The sequence below is a fragment of the Propithecus coquereli genome, unplaced genomic scaffold, assembly GCF_000956105.1.
Source record: "Propithecus coquereli isolate 6110/MARCELLA unplaced genomic scaffold, Pcoq_1.0 Scaffold111, whole genome shotgun sequence".
NCBI classification, from domain to species: domain Eukaryota; kingdom Metazoa; phylum Chordata; class Mammalia; order Primates; family Indriidae; genus Propithecus; species Propithecus coquereli.
In genome coordinates, this window is record NW_012135081.1 from 367,771 (window position 1) to 388,069 (window position 20,299).

Consider the following 20,299-nt stretch of genomic DNA (forward strand, 5'->3'; position numbering starts at 1 on the left):
TGCGGTACCAACAACTCCGACTGTCCGTCCCTCCCGCCCCCCACCGCCCTAGACACTCCCCTTCCCGAGTAGCCCAACTTCCTCCGAACTTCCATTTCTAACTCAGGGGCACCTGTCTGGATTCCAGGTATCTACTGCGCTGGAACCCAAAGGTTCCCAAAACATCCAGGCCAGGGAAGCAGAGCCGGTGATAATGGGAGAGGGAGGAGGAGGGGCGGCAGGGGAAGCCAGTAGAATCAACAACGGGGCGGGCAATCGGGAGGGGAGCTCGGGTTGCAATACTTACATACCCTTGCTTGGGAGCCTATTTCCCCCACATACACCCAGGCTGAACCCTTCTCTCTGCGCAGCCCTTCGGTAAGGAAAGGTTCCAGCACCACCTCCCTTCCTTTCCTTAGGCCACGAGTGTGCGGGAACTGTAAATTATTAGCCAGAATTCCCATGGGTCATCAGTAGGCCCAGTGACATTCCAGAAACAAACATCCACCTGATCCAGACGCGGCCACCAGCGTAGGACTTGGTCCAGGCTGATTCATGGCCTTGAGGGTGGGGCCAGGACTGCTGGCTAACAATAGGGGACTGAGATGATTTAAGTACAGTACCCAAAGGGGCCTGAGCCCCCCGTGGAGCCCTTATAAACAGAGAAGGGATGTCCACCGGCTTTCCTCCTCCCTGACAACCCTGGACCTTCCAGTCTGTATGCAAGCTCAGGGTGGAATGCTGGTTCTCTCTGGGTGGGAGGTGGAACCACTCCCACCGCAAGGGCATGACTCTTCTGGTCTCCGTTGCTGATGGATTGGGATGTCCCCTTTGAAGGGAGGAAAAGTGTCCAGAAGACTCTTCTGAGGAAGGGGGGGGAGCCAAAAATAAGGTGTTAGCTGAGGTGGGTCCCCTTTCTCACCCTGTCTGGGGTGAATCACCCTCTGGATGGAGGTGTTTCCCAATAAGCTCCTGGAAGTCTTCCCTTTATTAGCCCACCAGGAAAACGTCAGACATCAGATTGGCTGGCTGTGTCAGACAGTGTCAACGCCATGCCCCAGCCCCTCACCTTGGCAGGCTGGGCAAGCAGATCATTATATTACAATTTATAAATAGAAAATAAAATTATTGGGTGGGGTTGTGGCACTGGGGAAGAGGCTATATAGTCCTTGTCAAGGAGTGCCCACCATCATCCCCACCTACCTAGGACCGGGAACACTTCCTCTCAGTTCGAAGTTGCCCCTAAACCAGACAGTTCCCATAGAGCCCGATTTTTCTCCCTATCCCTCCCTCCCTCTCCCAATGAGCATCATCTGCTGCCCGCAATCCCAGATCTCAGCCAGCATGCCCCGTTTCGTTGGGCACCTCAAGGTTTCTATGCCTGGGGCGCTCAGCCCAGCAGCTCCTCTGCCAAGCGATAGAGGAGCCGAGAGTACCAATGCATGCCAGTGGGCTGGACAGCCCCGCCGGGGAGCAAAGCCCCCAGCGCATGCAGCAGGCGCAAAGGAGCAAAGGCGCGGTGCGCCCACTGGTGACTCTCTAGAACCGCGTAGCATGAGGCCAGAACATCGTTGACCAGCAGCGTTCCGTGTGCGGTGAGCGGCGCGAACACGCCTACGGCTTCCTCCCGCGCCACGCGGGCCACGCGCGCCGGCCGAAGTGCGTCCCCGCCCGGCGCCAGCACCGAATCCCCAGCGCGTAGCCGGCGCGCAAACACCGGTGCAAAGTCGCCTGGCGCAGGCGCCGGCCCTCGAGCGGCAAACACCAGGTGCCAGGGAGTGAGCAACAGTTTGCGCGGGGGCCACTCGGTCTCTACAGCCACAAACGAGGCCCGGCGCTGCAAGTCCCGGTCCAGAAAGAGCAGCACCGGCGTGGGCACCACCCGGCCTGCCGCATCCGCCGCCAGCACCCAGTCTCCGCGGTGCAGTTCCCGCAGCCCCTTCCGCTCGCCGCTCCGCAGGCGCACAGTGGCATTTCCCGGAAAACAGCCGCCCGCCCGGACTGCCAGTGAGTTATCTGTAGGGAACAACCATAGGGAAGATTGAATCGAAACCAGAGGTTCCAGAATGTTGGTACAGATTCTCAAAGACGTGAGTCAAGCCCAGGACAGACCTCACCAGTTCTGGACAACGCAATTTCCCATTAATCTGGCCCCAACCTGGGTAGGAATGGAAGAGTGGTTTACAACACTAACACCCGCTTGGTCTCCCCTAGGGTGGCAACAGGGCTACTGCAGACTCAGTTTCCCGGAGGGAGCCCCTTTTGGCCAGACCTTACCACCCGCCCCCTACTGTACCAGCTTTGACCGACACGTGGACGTGGTTGCGGGACTCGTAGTAGACCCAGTCGAAGCCGGCTTCCACTGCTAGGCGCGCTAGCAACCCATACTTATTGCGGTCGCGGTCGGACGTGGTGATGTCTAAAGCACGGCCTTCGTAGTGGAGTGAGTCCTGAGCGTGGTGGCCGTCCTCATCCCAGCCCTCGGTCACCCGTAGGCGCACTCCGGGCCACATGTTCATCACTGCAATAGCCAGCGCGTTCACCCGCTCCTTACAACGCTGGCGAGGAATAAAGGAGTCAGTCTCCCCACCACGACTACCACCACCATCGGGGCAAAAGGGACCTTGATAGGAGGGTTGATTCTTCTTTGTTATCCGAGCCCCACTCCTCTCCCTCCCAGCATTTGAGTGCCCTGGGGAAGTGAGAATCTGAATAGGTGTAGTCACCAATCTGCACTCCCTTCCCAGGGTGCCGTTGGAGAACTGTGGGGTCACCTCTGAGGTTGAGAGGGGGCACCCATACCTAGCTAGCTCTTTCTCCATTTTTAATGACCGCCCCTCACCCCTAAGGGTTCTGGGACCTCGACTTATCCTGGGAGAAAGCCAGAGTTGGGAGAGCGGTTGGAAGCGTGGTCGTTGGGGTGGTGGTGGGGGGTTGGCTTCTGGAGAGCAGCCCCAGTTTGAGCCTGGCCCCCGCCCCAGGCCCCGGCTGCCCTCCCTCCGCCTGATTCATCTTTTGTTTCGTTGCCTTCCCTGGCACTGGGCATCGCTTCCTTCCTTCCTTCCTCCTCCTCCTTTCGGCCCCTAGCATTAACCCCTTCGTGATCTGGGTACCCCCCACAGAGGTGCCCAAGAGGAGCCGTGCGGGATCAAGGCTACTGGAAAAAGGGTTGGGGTGGCGGGGGCTGCGCGAAGTACAATGGCTATTCTCCGGGATGACTTAACCGAGCGAGAATCCCAGGCCGAGGCCGGGGACGCGCCGGGAGAAGCGGACTCAGCAGCTCCAGCCACAAAGGCGCTTTTCAGCCGCCCCGGCTCAGCGAGAGGAAAGGGCAGAAAGCCGCGCCCCCCATCCCTGCTCCCGCCCGCTAGGTCCCCTCCCCCAGCGCGACCAGTCCTCCCAGTTCCAGCTAAGGCTCTCTCCATCTCTGTTCCAGATGCAGCCCAGAAAGGCGTGGGAGTAGCACCTGAGGATAACGGGAGCTGCCCATGCGCGGATCTGGGGGGCCCCCTGCAGGGTGGGAGTGGCGAGAAGGAAAAGAAGCAGCGGCTGGAAGCCTGCACCCGGGGGAGTGAGACCACAGTTATCTTGGCCGCTCCAGCCTGGGAGCCGGAGACCTTGGCTCGCACCACAGCACGAACACCACCGCGGGAGGAGGCACGGAGAGGACAGCTTCCTTTTCTTCTTCCCCCTCACACCTCTCACTTCGGACTTGGTTTTCTCCTAACTGCCAGAGGGACACTTTCCCCTTGCCCTTCTCTAGTCGTCTCCACCTCCGCAGGATTGGGGGGAAGGAGGCAGAACAGGAAAAGTGGTAGCTCCTTCCAACTTCTTGTCGTTTTGTCCCCTAAGGAGGCCCTGAGGCCCTGACCTGCGGGGGCAGCAGCCCAGTGCAGAGCCAACTCAATGGAGGCCTTTTGCAGCCAGGGTGTGGGAGATAAGCAGTGCTGAGGGGGTTCCCAGGCCTGTCAGAGCCCCTCCTGTCCCTTGTTCCACCCCCTCTGCTGCAGGTGGCAGCCAGAGGAAAGAGCCACTATGTTCCATGATCAAGGAGTAAGGAAGGAATGTCCCCTTCCCAAACTCTGGTAGCAGTAAGGCTTCAGGGCAGGAGCAAAAAGGAATTCTTCTCCCCTAGACAGGTTTTCCTAACAAAGTAACCTGGAAAACTATGAAGATTAATCAGAGGAAATCCGTACCCCTCCCTCTCTTCCCACCTCCCCACTCCATACACAATTAGGTGGTGTAATGGAAAGTATATTGGGCTTAGAATCAGGAGTCCTGAATTCTAGTCCCAGCCATGCCACTAATTAGTTGTGAGACTTTGATTAAATTGCTTTTCCTCCTGGGAAAAGCCCCGCTCTCAGATGTAAAATGGAGGTGGAGTTGGGTGGAGGAATGTGACCTCCAAGTTTTCTTTCAATTCTAAAATTCAAGATCACTGGCCAGAGGTGGTCCTTCTCTTTCAAGGCATCGCTAACCTCACCCTAAGTTGTTTCAGTTCCAGACTATAGCAGATGCTCAATGATGGTTGTTGAATTTATTTAAGTCTTCAATTCCAAGGAAAGCTCCTCAGCTAAGCTGAACTTGGGGAACCTGGGAGTCCTCTGATTCTCAGGTGGGCCCATCTGTTCTCACTGAGGACTGCTTTTTACCCCAGGACTGTCGTTTAGACCCTAGAATAGCCCTGCCCTCGTTCTAGGACACCTTTCCTGTACCAAAGACAATGCCTGTCCAGCCCTTTCTCAGGTAGATGGTCTGGTGATCTGACCCATGACCACCCCTTTCCCAGCCCCCTTCAGTCTCTTCTCTCTTTGGCCCACCACAAAGCTTTTCCACAAGCAGGTCAGGAGCCAGGCTAAAGGTAGACCCTTCTGTCTGCTGCCTAGCTAGCTCCTGGCCCCCAGCTCACCCCAGCCCTTCCTGCCTGGCTGGGTGGCTGACCCCCGGTCCACGCCTCAGCCATTTCCCGTCTCGCCTGCCGCCATCCTCCCTCCTTTCCCCGCCCTGGCTGCCTCTCCCAGTTCCACTCTCACTAGTCAGTCCCTCCTCCCCCTCTCCATCCCAGCTTCTTCTGGTTGGGATCCTTCCTAACCACTCTGTCCCACCAGCAGGTCCCCCCCTTTTTTTGGAGGGAGGTGACAGGGCAGGGTCGGGGAGGTCTTTAAGACTAAGGTCTCTGTAGATGGAGCCCGTCTCACTCTCCTGGGCTGCCATAGGAAAACGGAGGAGTTGGCGGTGCCCTGGCGCAGGTGGGGAGAAGCCCTCCTTACCTCGGTCATCAGGCGGTCGGCGCCACTGTTCTCCTCATCCTTGAAGATGATGTCTGGGTTGTAGTTGGGCACGAGGTCCCGGAAGCGCTCGGAGCCCCTTGCTACCCTCCCCTCGGCCGGCCCACTGGCGCCCAGGGTCCGCTCGGGCACACTGGGGACAAATTGCTTGTAGAGCAGCGGCACAAGCTGCTTGCGCACGTAGCGGCGCCGGCCAACCGGCCCTCGGCCTGGCCCGCAGCTCTGGGCCGGCAGCGCCAGAAGTACCAAGCAGCACAGGGGCAGCAGACTGGCCGGCAGCGCCATAGGTACAACGGATTGGGGCCAAAAGGGAGCGTTCTTGTCCTCACTAACCCGCCTGTCAGTTGGGCATCTCCACAGGCACCAGAAAGGCGCAGCAGGCAGAGCTGCCCCCAGAGTGCCTAGAGTTCTCGTGGCTCTGCGCACCTGCCTGCTGCTAGCTCTGCCCACATGTCCCCAGGGGGTCTGGAACCTGCTACTGACGGACCACCATAGCAGGAAAGGGGGGTCGTGGGTGAGTGCCAGCCCAGCCCTTCTCTGCTGCCCCGCTCTGGTGCTGTCAGAACGCCCGGACTCCGCCTTAAGTGGCCCCTGGCCCCGCCCCCCGCCCATCTCCCAGGACCGTCCCGCCCCCTCCCACCCGGGCGGGGGATCTAGCAGGTCACCACTGGTCCTTTTCGCGACTAAAGTATGTCCCATCCTGGAAACGAGGCAGACACCTGCCTAGGAAATCCTTGTAGCTTTACAGTCCTTGGCTGCCTGGATAAGCATCCTTCTACCTCCAAGTCTAAACTTGGAACCAAACCACTCTCCCTGTTACTTGAATTGGATCTTTGCTCTCCCAAAGCCTACCCTGGCAGGCCATGCCCTCTGCTGTCATCCAGGAAGTGTGGATTCCAATTTCTGCCCAAGGCCAGCCAAGCCTTTTGAAAGTACAACTAGAGCCTCCCTTCTCTGTGATTCTCCCCAAATCTCCCCTACTCTCATCTCTCCTCACACTCAGTAGCAACCAGGACTGGGAGGTGTGAATAGCAGGGGTCCACTTTCCCTAGTAACTTTACAGCCCTCCACTGGGAACTTCCTCAGACCAAGAGACAAGATTGGTACTTATAGTGCAGATTAGGACGTCCAACTTTTGTCCCTTCTTTCTTTGCCAGGCATTCAACAGCTGCTTCTTTTCAAATGAATAACTTGTCAATAGGAAGCTGCTAAAGGGCAGTGGGCACTTAAAGTAAATCTGTAAAAGGTTAAGGGTCACCTCCCTGTACTGTCCATTTAGGCATCTATCCTTCTCCCTTTCTGGACTCCCAAGGGCTCTACTCTCAGCCACTTGGATCTCACCTCAGGCACTTCACCTACCAATTTCTATCATTTAGAAATCACTTCTAAGAAGCCTTCCCTGATGTCCCAACATCACCCACCTGTGTTCCCTTGAGAAGCAGCAATTAACTGTTGTGGTGGCACAGTATTAGAATTATCTGGCACCCCTACTAGACAAAGCAATTCTTAAGTACAAGCTTGTTTATCATGCATCTCCGAGGCTAAGTGCCTAGTCGGCAGTAGGGTGCTCTGCAAGTATTTGTGGAATTTACACATTTTTGTATTCCATACTCACCCCAACCCTGCTCTCACAGCAACTTTGTGTAAAATAGAAAAAAAGCATCCCTTCAAGACATCTGCCATTTATGAGAAAATTGTCATAGTAACTATCTATACAGTGACTCTGAGGCAAATGGGGCCTCTAGAAGTTGTGCAATGCACAATCTGTATAACCCTAAGTATAAATTTTGCCCCTACCCCAACATAGCAAGGGGGCTATTCAAGGAACTAGTAGCTCCTGGAAAGATGAGGTAGGAATCAAAACCCTTGTCAGACAGCCACTTGTTTTACTCTTTATCCAAGTCAGGGAGGACAAGGCTGAAGGTGTGAGTGTATAGGGGAGGTTATCCTATTCCTGTGCCCATGTCCTATCCATAATAATCAAGGTACAGAAACAAGGCCATAGGCTGGGCGTGGTGGCTTGCACCCGTAATCCCAGCACTTTGGGAGGCTGAGGTGGGAGGGTTGCTTGAGGTCAGGAGATCCGCACCAGCCTGAGCAAGAGTGAGACCTTGTCTTTACCAAAAATAGAAAAAATTAGCCTGGTATAGTGGTGAGCGCCTATAGGCCCAGCTATTCAGGGGGCTGAGGCAGGAGGATGGCTTGAGCCTAGGAGTTTAGGTTGCAGTGAGCTATGATGACACCACTGCACTCTAGCTGGGGGACAGAGAAAGACCCTGTCTCTTAAAAAAAACAAACAAAAGACAGAAAAAGAAACAAGGACAAGGCCATGGGTATACGGAAGAGATCAGGGCACCAGCCAGCTTTAAGAAAGCAAGGCTAAGGAAGGAGGAGTTTCCCACTGCCCAGTTATATGGCCTAACACCAAATCCAAGTCCCTAAAGGATGCTAAGCAGAAGAAAGGGAAGGAAAATGATGGTGGGAGCAAGGCTGTTCAAATAGACACAGAGTCAGGCTTTTTAAAAAAACAAAGCAAACTCTGGGATCAACTTTATTGCTGATGGGTGTAGCCTCCTTTTCCCTATGCCCTTACTCTTTCCGGTGGTCCAAAGCCCCTCCAGGATAGCACAGTGCTTCGGCTCTGCTGGGCCAGAGGCAAGGAAGACAACCTGCCTCCTGGCCTGCCCTGGCCCAGTCCCTCCCCTCCCCTCCCCTATTGCACATCAAATCATGTAAACATGGCTACGGGCATGGCCCGGAACAGCAGTGAGGCAGATTGATGTGTAAACGGATTTGGGACCAGGAGCTAGACCCACTCACCCAGCCCTGCCCCATGCTGAGTCTTGAAAAGCTGGGGGGCCTGGTCCCAAACTCTGGCTCAGATTATGCAACAGTGCAGATGGCTCAGCTCCCCTCTGCCATCCACCCTCTCAGATGCCTGGTCCTGAGGCCCAACTACCCTCAGGCTCCCCTCCAGGCCTAGGCAGCAGATGGCAGTGTCCAGTTTTCTCCCTTTCATTCCCAGCCGGAGGTCACTGGTGCTGGGTCTTTCTAGATGCCCGTGGGAAACCGGAGACAGGCAGCGGCAGTCTGTCCAACCCTGCAGAAGAGGGGGAAGTGGACAGTCAAAAGCAGGGCATAGGTCCAGTCCCTCAGGCATAAGACAACCAAGCCACAGAATGGGTGGGTGAGGTATGTTACACACAAAGCAGGACGCACACCCTCTCCCCTGCTGGAATGACAGGTGATCCAGAGTGCCCCATCTTACAACCACCCCACCAGCCTGCACCCCCTCTTCTTCTCACCAAAGGCCCGGATCAGCTCTGCCCGCACAGCTGCAGTGAAGGTCTTCACCAGACAGAGCGTGGTAAGGCCTGCAAAGGCTGCGTTGTAGAGGAACACGATATAGAAATTGCCCAGCCAGTTGAAGCGTCCAAAGTCACCCAGCAGGTCAAAGCGAGTGAGCCCTGAAGTACAAAGGCCAGGATGAGAGGTGGGCTCCCCAGCCCCTCTCCTGCTACCAGCCCAACTTTCTGCTGCCTCCTGGTGGCCACATCTCAACACTGCAGCTGATAGGCTAGTGTCTCCTATGAGTCAAATTCTCCTGCCTCCCAAGCTCTGTCTCAAGGGCAATTTAGGGCAGTTGAAGGAAGTGTCAACAGCTAGGCTTGCTCCAACTTCCCTTCCAGAGCCTGGCATCTTCTCCTTCAATGGAGACTCCTCTGGCTCCAGGTATCCCTAGGAGCTCTCCAGGCCTGCTACTTGTTCCTGGGCCAGGAACCTACAAGCTGGTCACCAAGTTTCTTTCAGCAGACAGAGCAGTGTGGCAGCTCAGACTCTGATCGGGTTGCTTTGGTTCATAACCCAACTCCACCCCTAACTAGCTGTGTGATCTGGGGCAAGTTCCTTAAACTCTCTGTGTCTCAGTTTCCTCAGTTATAAAGTAGAGAAAAAAATGGGACTGTAAAAATTAAATGAGACAACACACATGAAGTACTATATGTGCCAGGCACTATTCTACCATTTGCTGGGCCCTTAATAATATTGTCATAAATCAAAACTCTGCCCCCCCCCCAAATATTCCTACCTGCTTCCAATCTAAAGGAACTAACTGGTGGACCTACAAGTCTACTTTCTTACTAAATTCCCATGGCATAAGTACAAATAATATAGTGGAAAGAGTATAAACTTAAAAACTAAATAGAGATAATTTAAATATGAAATCATTTATAAAATACAGAGGATGAAGTGGTGGTAGGGTTGTTATCTCTGTAGCTCCCATACTGCCTTGGGGTGAACTAGTTACATTTTTAAACTTTTTTGTCAGGTAATTCTAGATCATAGCATTATAGGTAGGAGAAAGACTGGGTGTATTACCTGACACCCCAGTGCATGGAGAAAGCATTGGACTAGGGTTCAGGAGACAAGAGTTCTAGATTGACTTGGTCTTGCCTAAAGCTAGCTATATAATTCTGGGTCTATCAGTGAGCTTCTTTGTGTCTCTCTCCTTTTTATTTTTTTTTAGAGACAGGGTCTCACTCTGTTGCCCAGGATAGAGTACAGTGGCATGATCATGTCTCACTGCAGCCTTGAACTCTTGGGCTCAAGTGATCCTCCTGCCTCAGCCTCCTGAGTAGCTGGGACTAGCTTGCACACCACCATACCCAGCTAATTTTTAAATTTTTTGTAGAGATGGGGTCTTGCTATGTTGCCCAGGCTGGTCTCAAATTCCTAGTCTCAAGTGATCCTCCTGCCTTAGCCTCCCAAGTAGCTGGGATTACAGGTGCATGCCACTGTGCTTGGTTGTTTCTCATCTTTCAATGAGAACATTTATTAGATGACCCACCCAGAAGGAAGATTTGGGGAAAAGTGGTGCTCCCCCACCAAAAAGTAGAAGTACGTGGGAAAGGCATTGGAATGTAGCAAGTATAAAAAGTATGAGCTTTGAAACAACACTACTCTCACACTCAGTGTAGGCACTTTATAGAGCCTCAGTTTCCCATCTGTATAATGGGGATAATATTAATACCTACTCAAGTTTTGTTGTGGGAATTACAGAGAGCATGCAGGTACTCAAAAAAGCCAATTTCCTTACCTCCTCCTTTTGCTACTTACCCAGGGTTCGAGAGAAGACGGGAAGTGCTGAGCTTAGGACCAGGAGACAGACACAGTTCCCAATTATCTAGATGGAAGTAGGGAAAGGAGAGGCAAAGGTAGCAGAACTGCCAGCACTTAGTACCCATCCATGCACCCAGGAGGCTTCCCCTACTCCCTCCCAGCTACCTGCGTCATGGCTGTGTCATGCCATCTGGGCCGCAGGGTCCGAAAGAGTGGAGAGCTATAGAAGCCCACAACTGAGGACACCATCAGGTAACTGCCACTGGGTTAGGGAAGAACTGGCCAGCTCCCAAGGATTAATACTTCACCTGAAAGGGAATAGACCTCTCTCCCGACCCTCCTTTCGAAATTGTCTTCTCCTGCTTTTTGAACCTAAGGTTCAAACTTGCCCCCTTTCCCATCACTCCCTTCCAGAGTCCCAGAGGAGACAAAGTCCAAGAGGAGCTCTGTCCAGACTCCCAGGAGACAGGTTTGGAGAAGAGGCAATGGTGAGTTTCCAGAAGGATACAAGATGAGTACAACCTGAATGACGGCACCAAAGGAGCCCAGTTTGGAGAAGGAGACCTGGCCTAGGGAGGCACCCTGAGGAGTGGAGCAGTGTCATTGTGGAGCACTCCCCACCATCAGCACCACCCAGCACCCGGCCCACCCTCTGTCCTCAGCTTCTGCCCCTCCTCCCCAGCCTTGCCTAGGCCCTCCCCAAAGGATATGGTGAGAGGGCAGCCCAGTACCTGCATGCCTCGGGGCATGGCAGCCTCATCGATGAGCAGCTCCAGGATGTGGATGGCCACAATGAGCACAGACAGGCCCTGTGTGAGGCAAGGCCACAGGTTCCCATCCCTCCCCCAGCCCACAGCTGCACCCAGAGCTGAATGTTAAGAGCAGAGACTCTGGTCCAATGTTTTCAGTTTCCAAGCGTAGTTCTGCTAACAATTAGTTGTGTGGGACCTCCTCCAGGCCATTATTAGCAACAAAGTGCCTTTGAGGCTATTATATAATACACCTCTTCCAGGTGGAAGGATAGCAAATCCTCCAACTGATAAGACTGGAGAGGAACGGACTGGATTTCAATGCTTATTCTCATCGCAGAGCAAACCTGCATAACTACTCAATGGTTTTGTGTGACTTTGGGCAAGTTACTTAACTTCTCTGTTTCATCATTTACAAAATGGGGATTGATGGACTCAGCATAGGGCAGGACACAAAATAGGCACTCAGTGAGAGGCAACTACTATTATTAATGATAACCAGGTCCCCTGCATCTCCTTCCTCCTCCCTGAGAAGGCCTAAAGCACTCAAGGGCCCGCTCCCCACCCTGCCGAGAGTGGTGTACCCACCGTCAGCACCAGCAAGCACAGCATGGCCAGGGGGTACCCCAGGTTCCGCTGCCAGGCTGAAGCCTTCCGCCGCTTCTCTGTGCAGGGATGGGAGGCTGTTAGCAAGCACCTAGAACAAGGGGCTACTCTCCTTGGGGAAACACAGCTATCCCAAGCCCTACTAACCCACATACCGAGCAGGACCCTCTGTGTCTGCAGGGCCAGGACCTGTCTGTGCAGCAGCTCCATGTCCAAAGGCAGCCAGCAGGAGGTGGGATCTGAGGGCAGGGACGACAGTGCTTGCTGTCCCCCAGTCCTGCAGTCCCTGCCCAAGTTAACTCCACCATCCCAGCTGGGGAGAACTGCAACTCACTACAGATCCTGCGGGTCAGAGCTGCCTCCTCAAAGGCTGAGCAGTACAGCTGCTCCTCCAGGTCTTCCAGCAGCTAGGGGCAGCGGAAAGGGAGGGACTAACTGTCAGAGGCCCCCTGACCATCCCAGGGCTCCACAGTCCCAGGCCTTCCCCTAACCCTCACTCGCCACTATGGCCAGCAGCTTTGTCCAGTCCCTCCCAATTGCCTTGTGTTCTGCCTTGTATGTCTGATGACCAGCTCCAGATGACAAGGGTACAGAATACAGGAGTCAACAAAGGCTGTAGCCCTCTGCAAGTTGTGTACTATACAGCTATAGGGTTGTTTCATTGTTTGGCTCCAGCTTTGCAGAAAGCTCACCCTTCAGGATCAAGGGCAAGGAAAACTACATACCCGGGGCTTGACCAGCAGCTTCCCAGTGACCGAGAACATGCGGGCAAGACCTAGTGGAGTACACACTGTGGGAACAAGAGCCAGTCACCTGCCAGGCCTCTCTCTCCACTCTTCCCCTTACCCATCCCTCCATTCCCTCTCCTTCCAGCCTGGTTGCTCTGGCCCAAGGACCCTACCCATTCTCTCCCAGACCCTGCACACTCACCCAGGAGCAGCAGGACCCCGAGGAAGGAGATGCATGAGTAGAGGTAGGGGAGGTAGTACTCCCAAAAGTCTAAGGGTAAAAAAAGAAGCACGTCAGCTCATCTCTCTCCTCCTGCTTACTGGGGGCTGACAGGCCTCAGAGTCTAGACAGGACACAGTACACAAGCCTACAGGGGTTAGACAAGTGGTGCAAATGAGGAAAGCTGGCCAGCATTATGAGAAGAGGGAGTAGCAGGGACAATGGTAAACTGGAGATCCTAAGCCCTGGCTAAAGGGCACAACTGCTATTTGGCCCCAGTTACCAGGGACTAGTATAGCCAGATTCTCTCCCTTGTCAGTCAAAGCCAGATATCTGGATATTAATGTGAAACCTCCCAATTCACTGAATCATATATATTTTTTAACCATTGCACGGGCCCAATGGAACATTTCTACAGGTTGGATTGGCCAGAAGTCCCTCAGTTTGCATCTTCAGTCTAAGGGAGAGGGTGCCAATCTTCTCTCTACTTCAGAGGGATACAGTTGTTCCAGGCAGAGGGACACAGGCCAACTGAAGTGCCACTCAGCCTGGAGGCAGGGGAAAAAGCTGGGCCTCTCACCATAGAGTGACTCCCTGCTGGCTTTGTTGTTGTCCACAATGGCTGACGCCACCCATACCATGCCCAGCACCAGCAGAGTAAGGAGCATCAACATCACCACCGTTTCATAGACCCGGCCCAGGACACCCTACAGAGGGAGGCAATAGGTAAAGGGGAGGAGGGGATTAACATCAGGACAGTGTAGGTGAGGAAAGACATTGGTGATAGCAGCTAGGCTGGGGGAACCAGAGAGGTCTGGATTCAGGAGGAAGGAGAGGGTGTTTCCTTCTTACTCTGCCACGTTGCTCTGTCCTCCCACTCCCCAATCTGTGGTCATCCCATATCCTTCATTTGCAACCCCTTCCCCAGATCCATTCCTCAACATTGTCTGCCCTGAGAGGCTGACCTCTGAGGTCTGCATCACCCAAGCTCTTTACCCCTCAGTTTCCTGTTTAGCTTGCTTAATGGGAAGGATCAGCAGGAGAGCGGAAGGTGGAAAGTTTCCTACCTGTGTTTCCTCCCACCTTTGGCACCACGGTGTTGGCAGTGGCTATGACACTAAGACGGCAGTTCCTCTGCTGAGCAGCCACACATCCCCAGCTTCAGTTATCAGTGGCTTCTAGAAACTATTTCCTCCATTTGTCCCCACAGGCCTAGGGGTGGTGATGACTTCCTACTGTCACCAGAGCCTCAAACTCCTTGTTCGTTCCCTTAACTCTGACTAAACCTCTGCAAATAGTCTCTTTATTAAAATCTCTTCAGTTGAACCATTTGAGTGGAACCCTGTTTCCTGCCTGGATATATATTCCCTACTCACCTTTCTGGAGCCAGCAAATCCCTCAGACTCAGTGAAGAAGTATGCAAAGGGCATGAGGAAGATGAGGGATAGGTTGGAGAAGAGAAAAACGAGGTTCCAGAGGCCTGGAGCAAAAAACAGAAAGCAGAGGTGGTCAGTAAAGGGGGGCAATCCATAGGGGACTAACCACATGGTGAGGGAGGGTGACAGATGACTGATTAGCCGAAGGCTGCCCAAGCCTGCCTGATTCTGCGTGCTCCCCATCCCCACCCCAAGCTGCAACCAGGAGCCACACACCGTGGATGAGGGAGCCATTGAGCCACTGGATGTAATAGTTCCGAGGCAGTGAGAGCAGCACCTCATTGCTGATGATGGAGAAGGGCAGGAGCAGGACAGCACCCAGGGCGACCGCCAGGGTAAAGGTGCACAGCTCAAGCCTGGGCAGAGAAGAGAAAAGTGCCCCCACTTAGTTCAGCACTCACTGCCCTGTGCCCAAGAAGCCCTATTTGTCCCTGGGGGCACATGTGGCTTCTAGAACCTGCTGCAGCAGTGACTGACCTAGGGAAGGAGCTGTGCAGCTGGGGCTCTACCCACTGCTGCCACACCCTAGGCCATTACCTCCAGGGAAGCCTTGGCATGTGGGATGGGCACATCAGACATTTACGGTAACCTGGTCACCTGCCACGTCACTTGCGCAGGCTGACCCCAGGAATGTGATCTTCCTGTACATGCCTATAGGGTGTGACAGGCATGATGCCAAAGCTTATCTTCTCTGCTCGGGGATACGGATTTCTAAGCTTGCCTCCTTCAGCCTGGATGAGAGCAGGGTCATCCCATATGGCTATGCCCTGCATGAAGGCAGGAGGGCAAAGGAGGACAAGGGGGAGCTGAAACCCAGCTTCATAACCAAGGCCTGTGCCCTGGACTGCAACAGCTGAAAAGAAGGGACACTTTTATCTAGTTGGTCCATCAAGGGTGGAGGGCTGCCTTCTAATCTACTGACCCAGAGGGGTCATCTCTCTCTCTCTGTGTCAGTGAATAACAGCACCTGGAATAGGGCCTTCCTCTCAGAACCAAGCATGCCACCCTCAGGGGTTTCCACCTTCCCCACACCTGGCTCTGTTTTCATTAGTCTACACCCCCAACCCTCTCCTTCGCCACTGGCCCCTGGGAGGTGAAGCCAAGCTGAAGCCGTTTCCAGTGACTCAGGCCCCAGCTCACAGTTCCTGGACATGAGGTTCCCAGAAGCTCCTGGCCTAACCAGGGAGACAGGAACAGCAGCTTTTCTGAGCGTCCTAGGGGTGAGGTAAGGCCGGAAGAAGCCAGAAATGGGATGGAAGCAGAAACTCTCTTCACCCCTGTTCTCCCCCCAGCTCCAGAGGCCTCCCCTAGATCCCACCTCCTAATGACTACTGATGTCAGGTGCTGAGGCAGCGACACTTACGCAATTTTGTTGACTGTGGCATCTTCATCATCCACTACAAGAGACAGAGGCACAGGGAAAGAGGCAGGACGTCAGCAGGCAGCTCTGGAAGCCATCTGTTACACTGTGGCCCCCTGCCTCTTCCCCAGCCGGAGAGGAGGCACAACTGAGTAGGAGGCTCTGGGAGACCTCACACTATGAACCGCACAAACTATTCTCCAGCCAAGATGGTACTTAAAGATCAGTAGTCCCAGACGGAGAGAATATAGGCCAGAAACTCCCCTACTTCTCTCCTTCCTCCCCACATCTCTCCCAGCACAGGTTCCTCTTTGTAAGCTCAAACTATAAACAACTGGTCTGTGAGGCTGGTTATACCAGCGGCTGGGTACAGGGAAGGAAAAAGAGGGGAAGGGGAAGGGGACATTCACGGAGAAAGTCCCCAGGGGAATTACACTAGAGTAGCTGCCTTGTTAGATGGGGGCTCTTGAAGCCATCCTGAGAGGAAGGAAGGTTGGAGCCAGGACAGGATGATTTGGACAGTCTGGGGCTAGGAAATGGGGCAACTGTGTCCCCCTTCAATCACACAGTGTCTACAGGAAGGAAAGCTCCAATCTGAGCACACTTAGGCTCTTATAAAAAGAAAGGCCACCATCAGGTCCTGGTGCCCCAGAGGACTCTGGTCCTGGCTATGGGAGCACTAGGAGAGGAGAAGACAGAAGAGCGGCCTGTGCCCCTAATGACATTCGCCCTGCAGTTGCCCACTCCAGCTTCACAAGGGGCTTTCACATTAACTGTCTCATTTGGTCCACACAGTGGACTGGGCAGACACTGTAATGCCCATTTTATAGGATGAAACTGAGGACTGGGAAAGTTACATGACTGGCCCAGCAGACACTTCCATCTAGACTTTCCAATATACCACCCTGCCCCAACCTGTGAGGAGGGGAGGCTGAAGAGGCAAAGGCTCACAACAGCCCAGCAAAGCCACCTCTCCTTTCCCAGCAGGCACCTTAGGTCCATTCCCCTGAGGCTGGCCCCATGGCAACAGGAACTCTGGCAGAAGGGAGGGAAGTCACAGTACCTGTGGTGAACTCAGCAGGCTTCTTGAAGCGGGTCAGGAAGATGTGGCAGAGGATGTAGAGTGTTGCAAACAGAAGGGTTGAGATCTGTGGCAGAATACGAGCTGGAATGAGAAGCTCTAATCCCCAGCACATTCCACAGCCCCAAGGGCCTCTCTATTAATTCTGTTGGGTCACTTCCCCAAAACAAGGCTCCCTATTTCCAAGGGTTTCTTCTTCCCCAGCAATTCCTTCTAGTCAGGGCCTTAGGAACCTCTAAGGACCAGACAGGGACTGCCCCCATGCACCTGGGGAAATAGCACCATGCCCAGTCCTATAAGCACTTTCCTGGGAGAAAATAACTTCAGCTCAACCCTGGTTGGTAAATGGGCAGAAAAAATTCCTAGAGATGCACATGCACACACACCTAAAATAGGCCGTGAACCAGAGGGAATTTACTCTGAACACTTTACTGGAAAGAGAAGTAGATTTGAGGGGAGCAAGAGGTTTGCATTTTCCTGGCACTCCACCCTTACCTCGCCCCCACTGCTGCCTTGACCCAAGCTCTAGGAGAGAATAAGTAGGAATCATGTTTCTAAACCAAGTCAGAATTTCTACTCTATGTTTATTCAGGGGCCATGAAAGATCAGGTCTGCTCTGGGCCAAACCAAAGCCTTATTTAATCCTCTGTCCCTAAGAGTGACCTTAGTTGGAGCCCACCATTTACAAAGTTTCTAGAGCCAGCATCAGCTACTTTAAAGGCAGTCTGTCCTTGGACCCTACCTTAAGTGACTTCCAACTCTAGAGCCAGGCCTCTCAGGGTCTATTCCATGCCCTTGAGTGGCTGGACCACCAATTGACAGTTATGGCAGAACTCGGCCAGATTAACCCACACATGGATCCCTACCCTGCTGCAAGTAAGCTGCTACAGCAGAGGAGGGGCTATGATCAGCTCTATAATCAAAACCATAGAGTCTCAAGAAGAGATGTTATGGTGTCTGAGGTAGGCCAAGACAGGATCAGTCTCATGGGTCTTACAATCCCCAAGAAGAGCTGACCCCACAAAGAATCTGCATACAGCTATATATATAAGGATGGAAGAAGCCACAGAGACCCAGGAGAGCCACGGGTCTCAGACAAAGTTGTAGCTTTTGACATATGAAAGCAGAAAAGAAGGAGCCACTCAGATTGCAGCTGCAGGATTTTTACAGCCTAGCATTCTGCCCTGGGCTTGCGTAATAGCTAGGAACGGAGGAGGGCTCAAAAGGTCAGGATGGAGTTCCACGCAGCTCCACAGGAGGTTAGGTTGTTCCCTAGCCTCTAGATGGGAGTCAGGTAGGGGAGGCACCAGAAGCCTTCAGTCTGCCCTTGGCCAGCACTGATATCCTCAGCTAATGGGATTAAGGATGGGAGAGACATCCAAGAGGCTGCCTCTGTCCAAGGTCTTATCCCTCCCTGTTCTCTACTGTCTCAAGGCCTGGGTGTGCCTCCACATGCTCAACCCCACCATGCGGGACTGTCCACCCAAGAACATGCAAGGGAGGCTTCTGGAAAGTAGACTTCTACTGGAGTTCCACACATGGACTAATATACTTTCCAATCTTCATCCATAAGGACAGATCTAGTTATGTCCTGGCTCACTTTACCCCTTCTCCAATCTGAGGCTGCTCAGGGCCAGCTAGAGCCCAGCCTGAGAAAAATGAAGGACGGCCCATCAGTGGGTTCCTCCACTCATTAACACTTCTAATTCTTCCAAACTGTTCCCTTTCTATTTAGCATTTGGGGATGACAGTTACCCTGGGGAGCTCTGGGGAAGGAAACAGGAGAGGGATGAGAATTCCAAGCAGGCCTGATGAAGATATGACTTTCTAGGGTCCACTGGGTGCCCCTATCCCAGAAGTGTCCGGTGCTGAGGGACAGGTTCAGCTGTTGCTCTAGGTAGCAGTAAGGAACAACAGTCAAGTGCCCTCTGGAGCACTAGGTGGACCACTCACAGGGGAAATCTCTGAATGGCTGGGAAGTCTTTCAGAGTTTCAAACAAACACTAAGAAGAGAAAAAAAGAGGGGGAACCTTGGTTGTTCCTCGTCTCTACACATTAGAATCCACCCCAGCAAGAGTTCTTTTTTCCAAGGTGGAAGACGACCCACCAAGTCCTTGGGTTCCTCCCGCCTGCCATCCCTACACTTCCCAAGCCTTTCCTGGAATCTAGTTCAGTGTGACGATGTCTCCCCTCAACATCATATGGGTTTGCCCTCAACCCAGTTTGAGGGGGAAACCCAAATCAATCGGCCCGAAGCAAGCCCATCCTTCTCCAACTATCAGGCAGGTTCACCAGCCTCTCAGACACACGAAGACCCGCCGCCAGAACAGTCGCAGGGTCGGGCATAGGAGGAAGGGCGGGGGGAGGGGCGAGTAGGGGAGGAACGGAAACCGACGGGCTTTGTTTATCGCTCAGGGACCCAGCTGATCCGATCTAGGGGTTTGCCAGCCCGGCACCCGCCCTTCTGTCCGGACGGAGGCCTTCGTCGCCCGTCCCTGGTCCAAACAGGATCTGACAGCGCTCTGAGCCCAGGTGGGCTCCCACCTGAACTTCCACCTCTCCCCCCGACACCCGGGCTTCTCCCCGCCTTGGTCCTACCCCTTCCTGCCCAGGTCCCGCACTCACAATGCATTCGCGGACCCTCTCGTGGAATAGCTGTTCTCGCACGGATAGCACTTCGTAGTCAGCTGCTTCCATACTCTGCTCAGCATGACTGGAGTGGGGGTGTCTCCGGGCCCGGGGAGGACGAGCGGGGATGAAGCCGCCGCCGCCAAACACCCGGACCCAGCCAAGCAGCCTTTCCTCGCTGCCTGCGACGGAAACTCGGGGCAATCCGGAGCTCGGATTCAGTCGTCAGCAAGCCCCGCCCTTAAAGGGGCAGGCACCAGCCCTCTTAGTTTTAAAAGACTCCGGCCCCCCTTTGCTCCCTCCCCTTTAAGGTCAGGCCACGGTCACTTTTCAACGCAAACAGTAAGCCACCCGGCTCGCTACGAGGAAGCGGCGGTCTGGTTCCACCTTTTTAAGAGACCGAGTGACGACACAAGGGATGGGCGGGTTACTTCCAGGGAGCGTAACTCATTGGTTCCTAGAGAGCTGCCGCTCATCACTGAAGGAACGCTGATAGGCTCGTCCCATGGAAGGAGGCGGGATCTTTTGGGCCTACGATTGCTTATTCTAAAACTAAGCAACTGTCTCATCCCCTGCTGTTGAGAAGTGACGGTTCCTGGACTTTAATAGCGGCTGAGACTTTAGTTTGACCTTGGTTAAATGAACCACTTGGATCAAGCCAACCAGGCAGGATGTGAGCACACCATAGCGGTTCTGAAAGGTACCGCTGTCCGGTAGCACAAGGTCCGTAGCAGCATTTTCTGTGTGTTTGTGTTGGGGTGCTCCCCACCCTCTGCCTCCTCGCCGCCAGGAGTTTTCACTCAGTCATTTTTGTGGAAGGCCTCGTGTGTGCTAGAACAAATACTAAAGAAAACTGGATAGAGAACTACAGAAATGTCTCGACACTTTGTGAGGAAGTGCTCACAGGGGATCATCAGTGAGTCAGGCTGAGTCTAACATTAGCTAACCACCTACTAGGTGCCATTCACTTTATAGTCTTTTTTTTTTTTTTTTTTGAGACAGGGTCTTGCTCTGTCTCCTGGGCTAGCGTCATCATAGCTCACTGCAACCTCAAACTCCTGAGCTCAAGTGATCCTCCTGCCTCAGCCTCTCCAGTATCTGGGACT

The 20,299-nt window shown here is 53.7% G+C and overlaps 2 protein-coding genes across 2 annotated transcripts; both read right to left on the reverse strand.

Annotated features, from left to right (window-relative positions):
* Positions 1–940: 940 nt before the first annotated feature.
* On the reverse strand, positions 941–5,839 carry DHH (desert hedgehog). Its single transcript, XM_012650512.1, has 3 exons — positions 5,250–5,839; positions 2,276–2,537; positions 941–1,995 (listed from the first exon to the last, which is right to left on the reverse strand). Exons 1-3 carry the CDS (start codon positions 5,550–5,552, stop codon positions 1,370–1,372), a joined length of 1,191 nt encoding a protein of 396 aa, XP_012505966.1. The 5' UTR covers positions 5,553–5,839; the 3' UTR covers positions 941–1,369.
* Positions 5,840–7,783: 1,944 nt separating this feature from the next.
* Positions 7,784–19,609, reverse strand: LMBR1L (limb development membrane protein 1-like). Its single transcript, XM_012650521.1, has 17 exons — positions 19,191–19,609; positions 16,548–16,632; positions 15,488–15,521; positions 14,341–14,480; positions 14,065–14,168; positions 13,269–13,395; positions 12,671–12,739; positions 12,466–12,530; positions 12,075–12,147; positions 11,896–11,979; positions 11,723–11,799; positions 11,117–11,194; positions 10,894–10,967; positions 10,551–10,641; positions 10,383–10,449; positions 8,573–8,734; positions 7,784–8,367 (listed from the first exon to the last, which is right to left on the reverse strand). The coding sequence occupies exons 1-17, from the start codon at positions 19,260–19,262 to the stop codon at positions 8,300–8,302; spliced, it is 1,470 nt and encodes a 489-aa protein (XP_012505975.1). The 5' UTR covers positions 19,263–19,609; the 3' UTR covers positions 7,784–8,299.
* Between the last annotated feature and the right edge of the window lie 690 nt (positions 19,610–20,299).

Coding starts and splice junctions, on each gene's coding strand:
- DHH (XM_012650512.1), bottom strand. CDS start 5,552: ATGGCGCTGCCGGCCAGTCTGCTGCCCCTGTGCTGCTTGGTACTTCTG. Junction 2,538..5,249: donor CCGACCGCCTGATGACCGAG/GTAAGGAGGGCT, acceptor ATTCCTCGCCAG/CGTTGTAAGGAGCGGGTGAA. Junction 1,996..2,275: donor CCACGTGTCGGTCAAAGCTG/GTACAGTAGGGG, acceptor TGTTCCCTACAG/ATAACTCACTGGCAGTCCGG.
- LMBR1L (XM_012650521.1), bottom strand. CDS start 19,262: ATGGAAGCAGCTGACTACGAAGTGCTATCCGTGCGAGAACAGCTATTC. Junction 11,195..11,722: donor TGTGCTTGCTGGTGCTGACG/GTGGGTACACCA, acceptor TGCCTCACACAG/GGCCTGTCTGTGCTCATTGT. Junction 10,450..10,550: donor ATGACACAGCCATGACGCAG/GTAGCTGGGAGG, acceptor ACTTCCATCTAG/ATAATTGGGAACTGTGTCTG.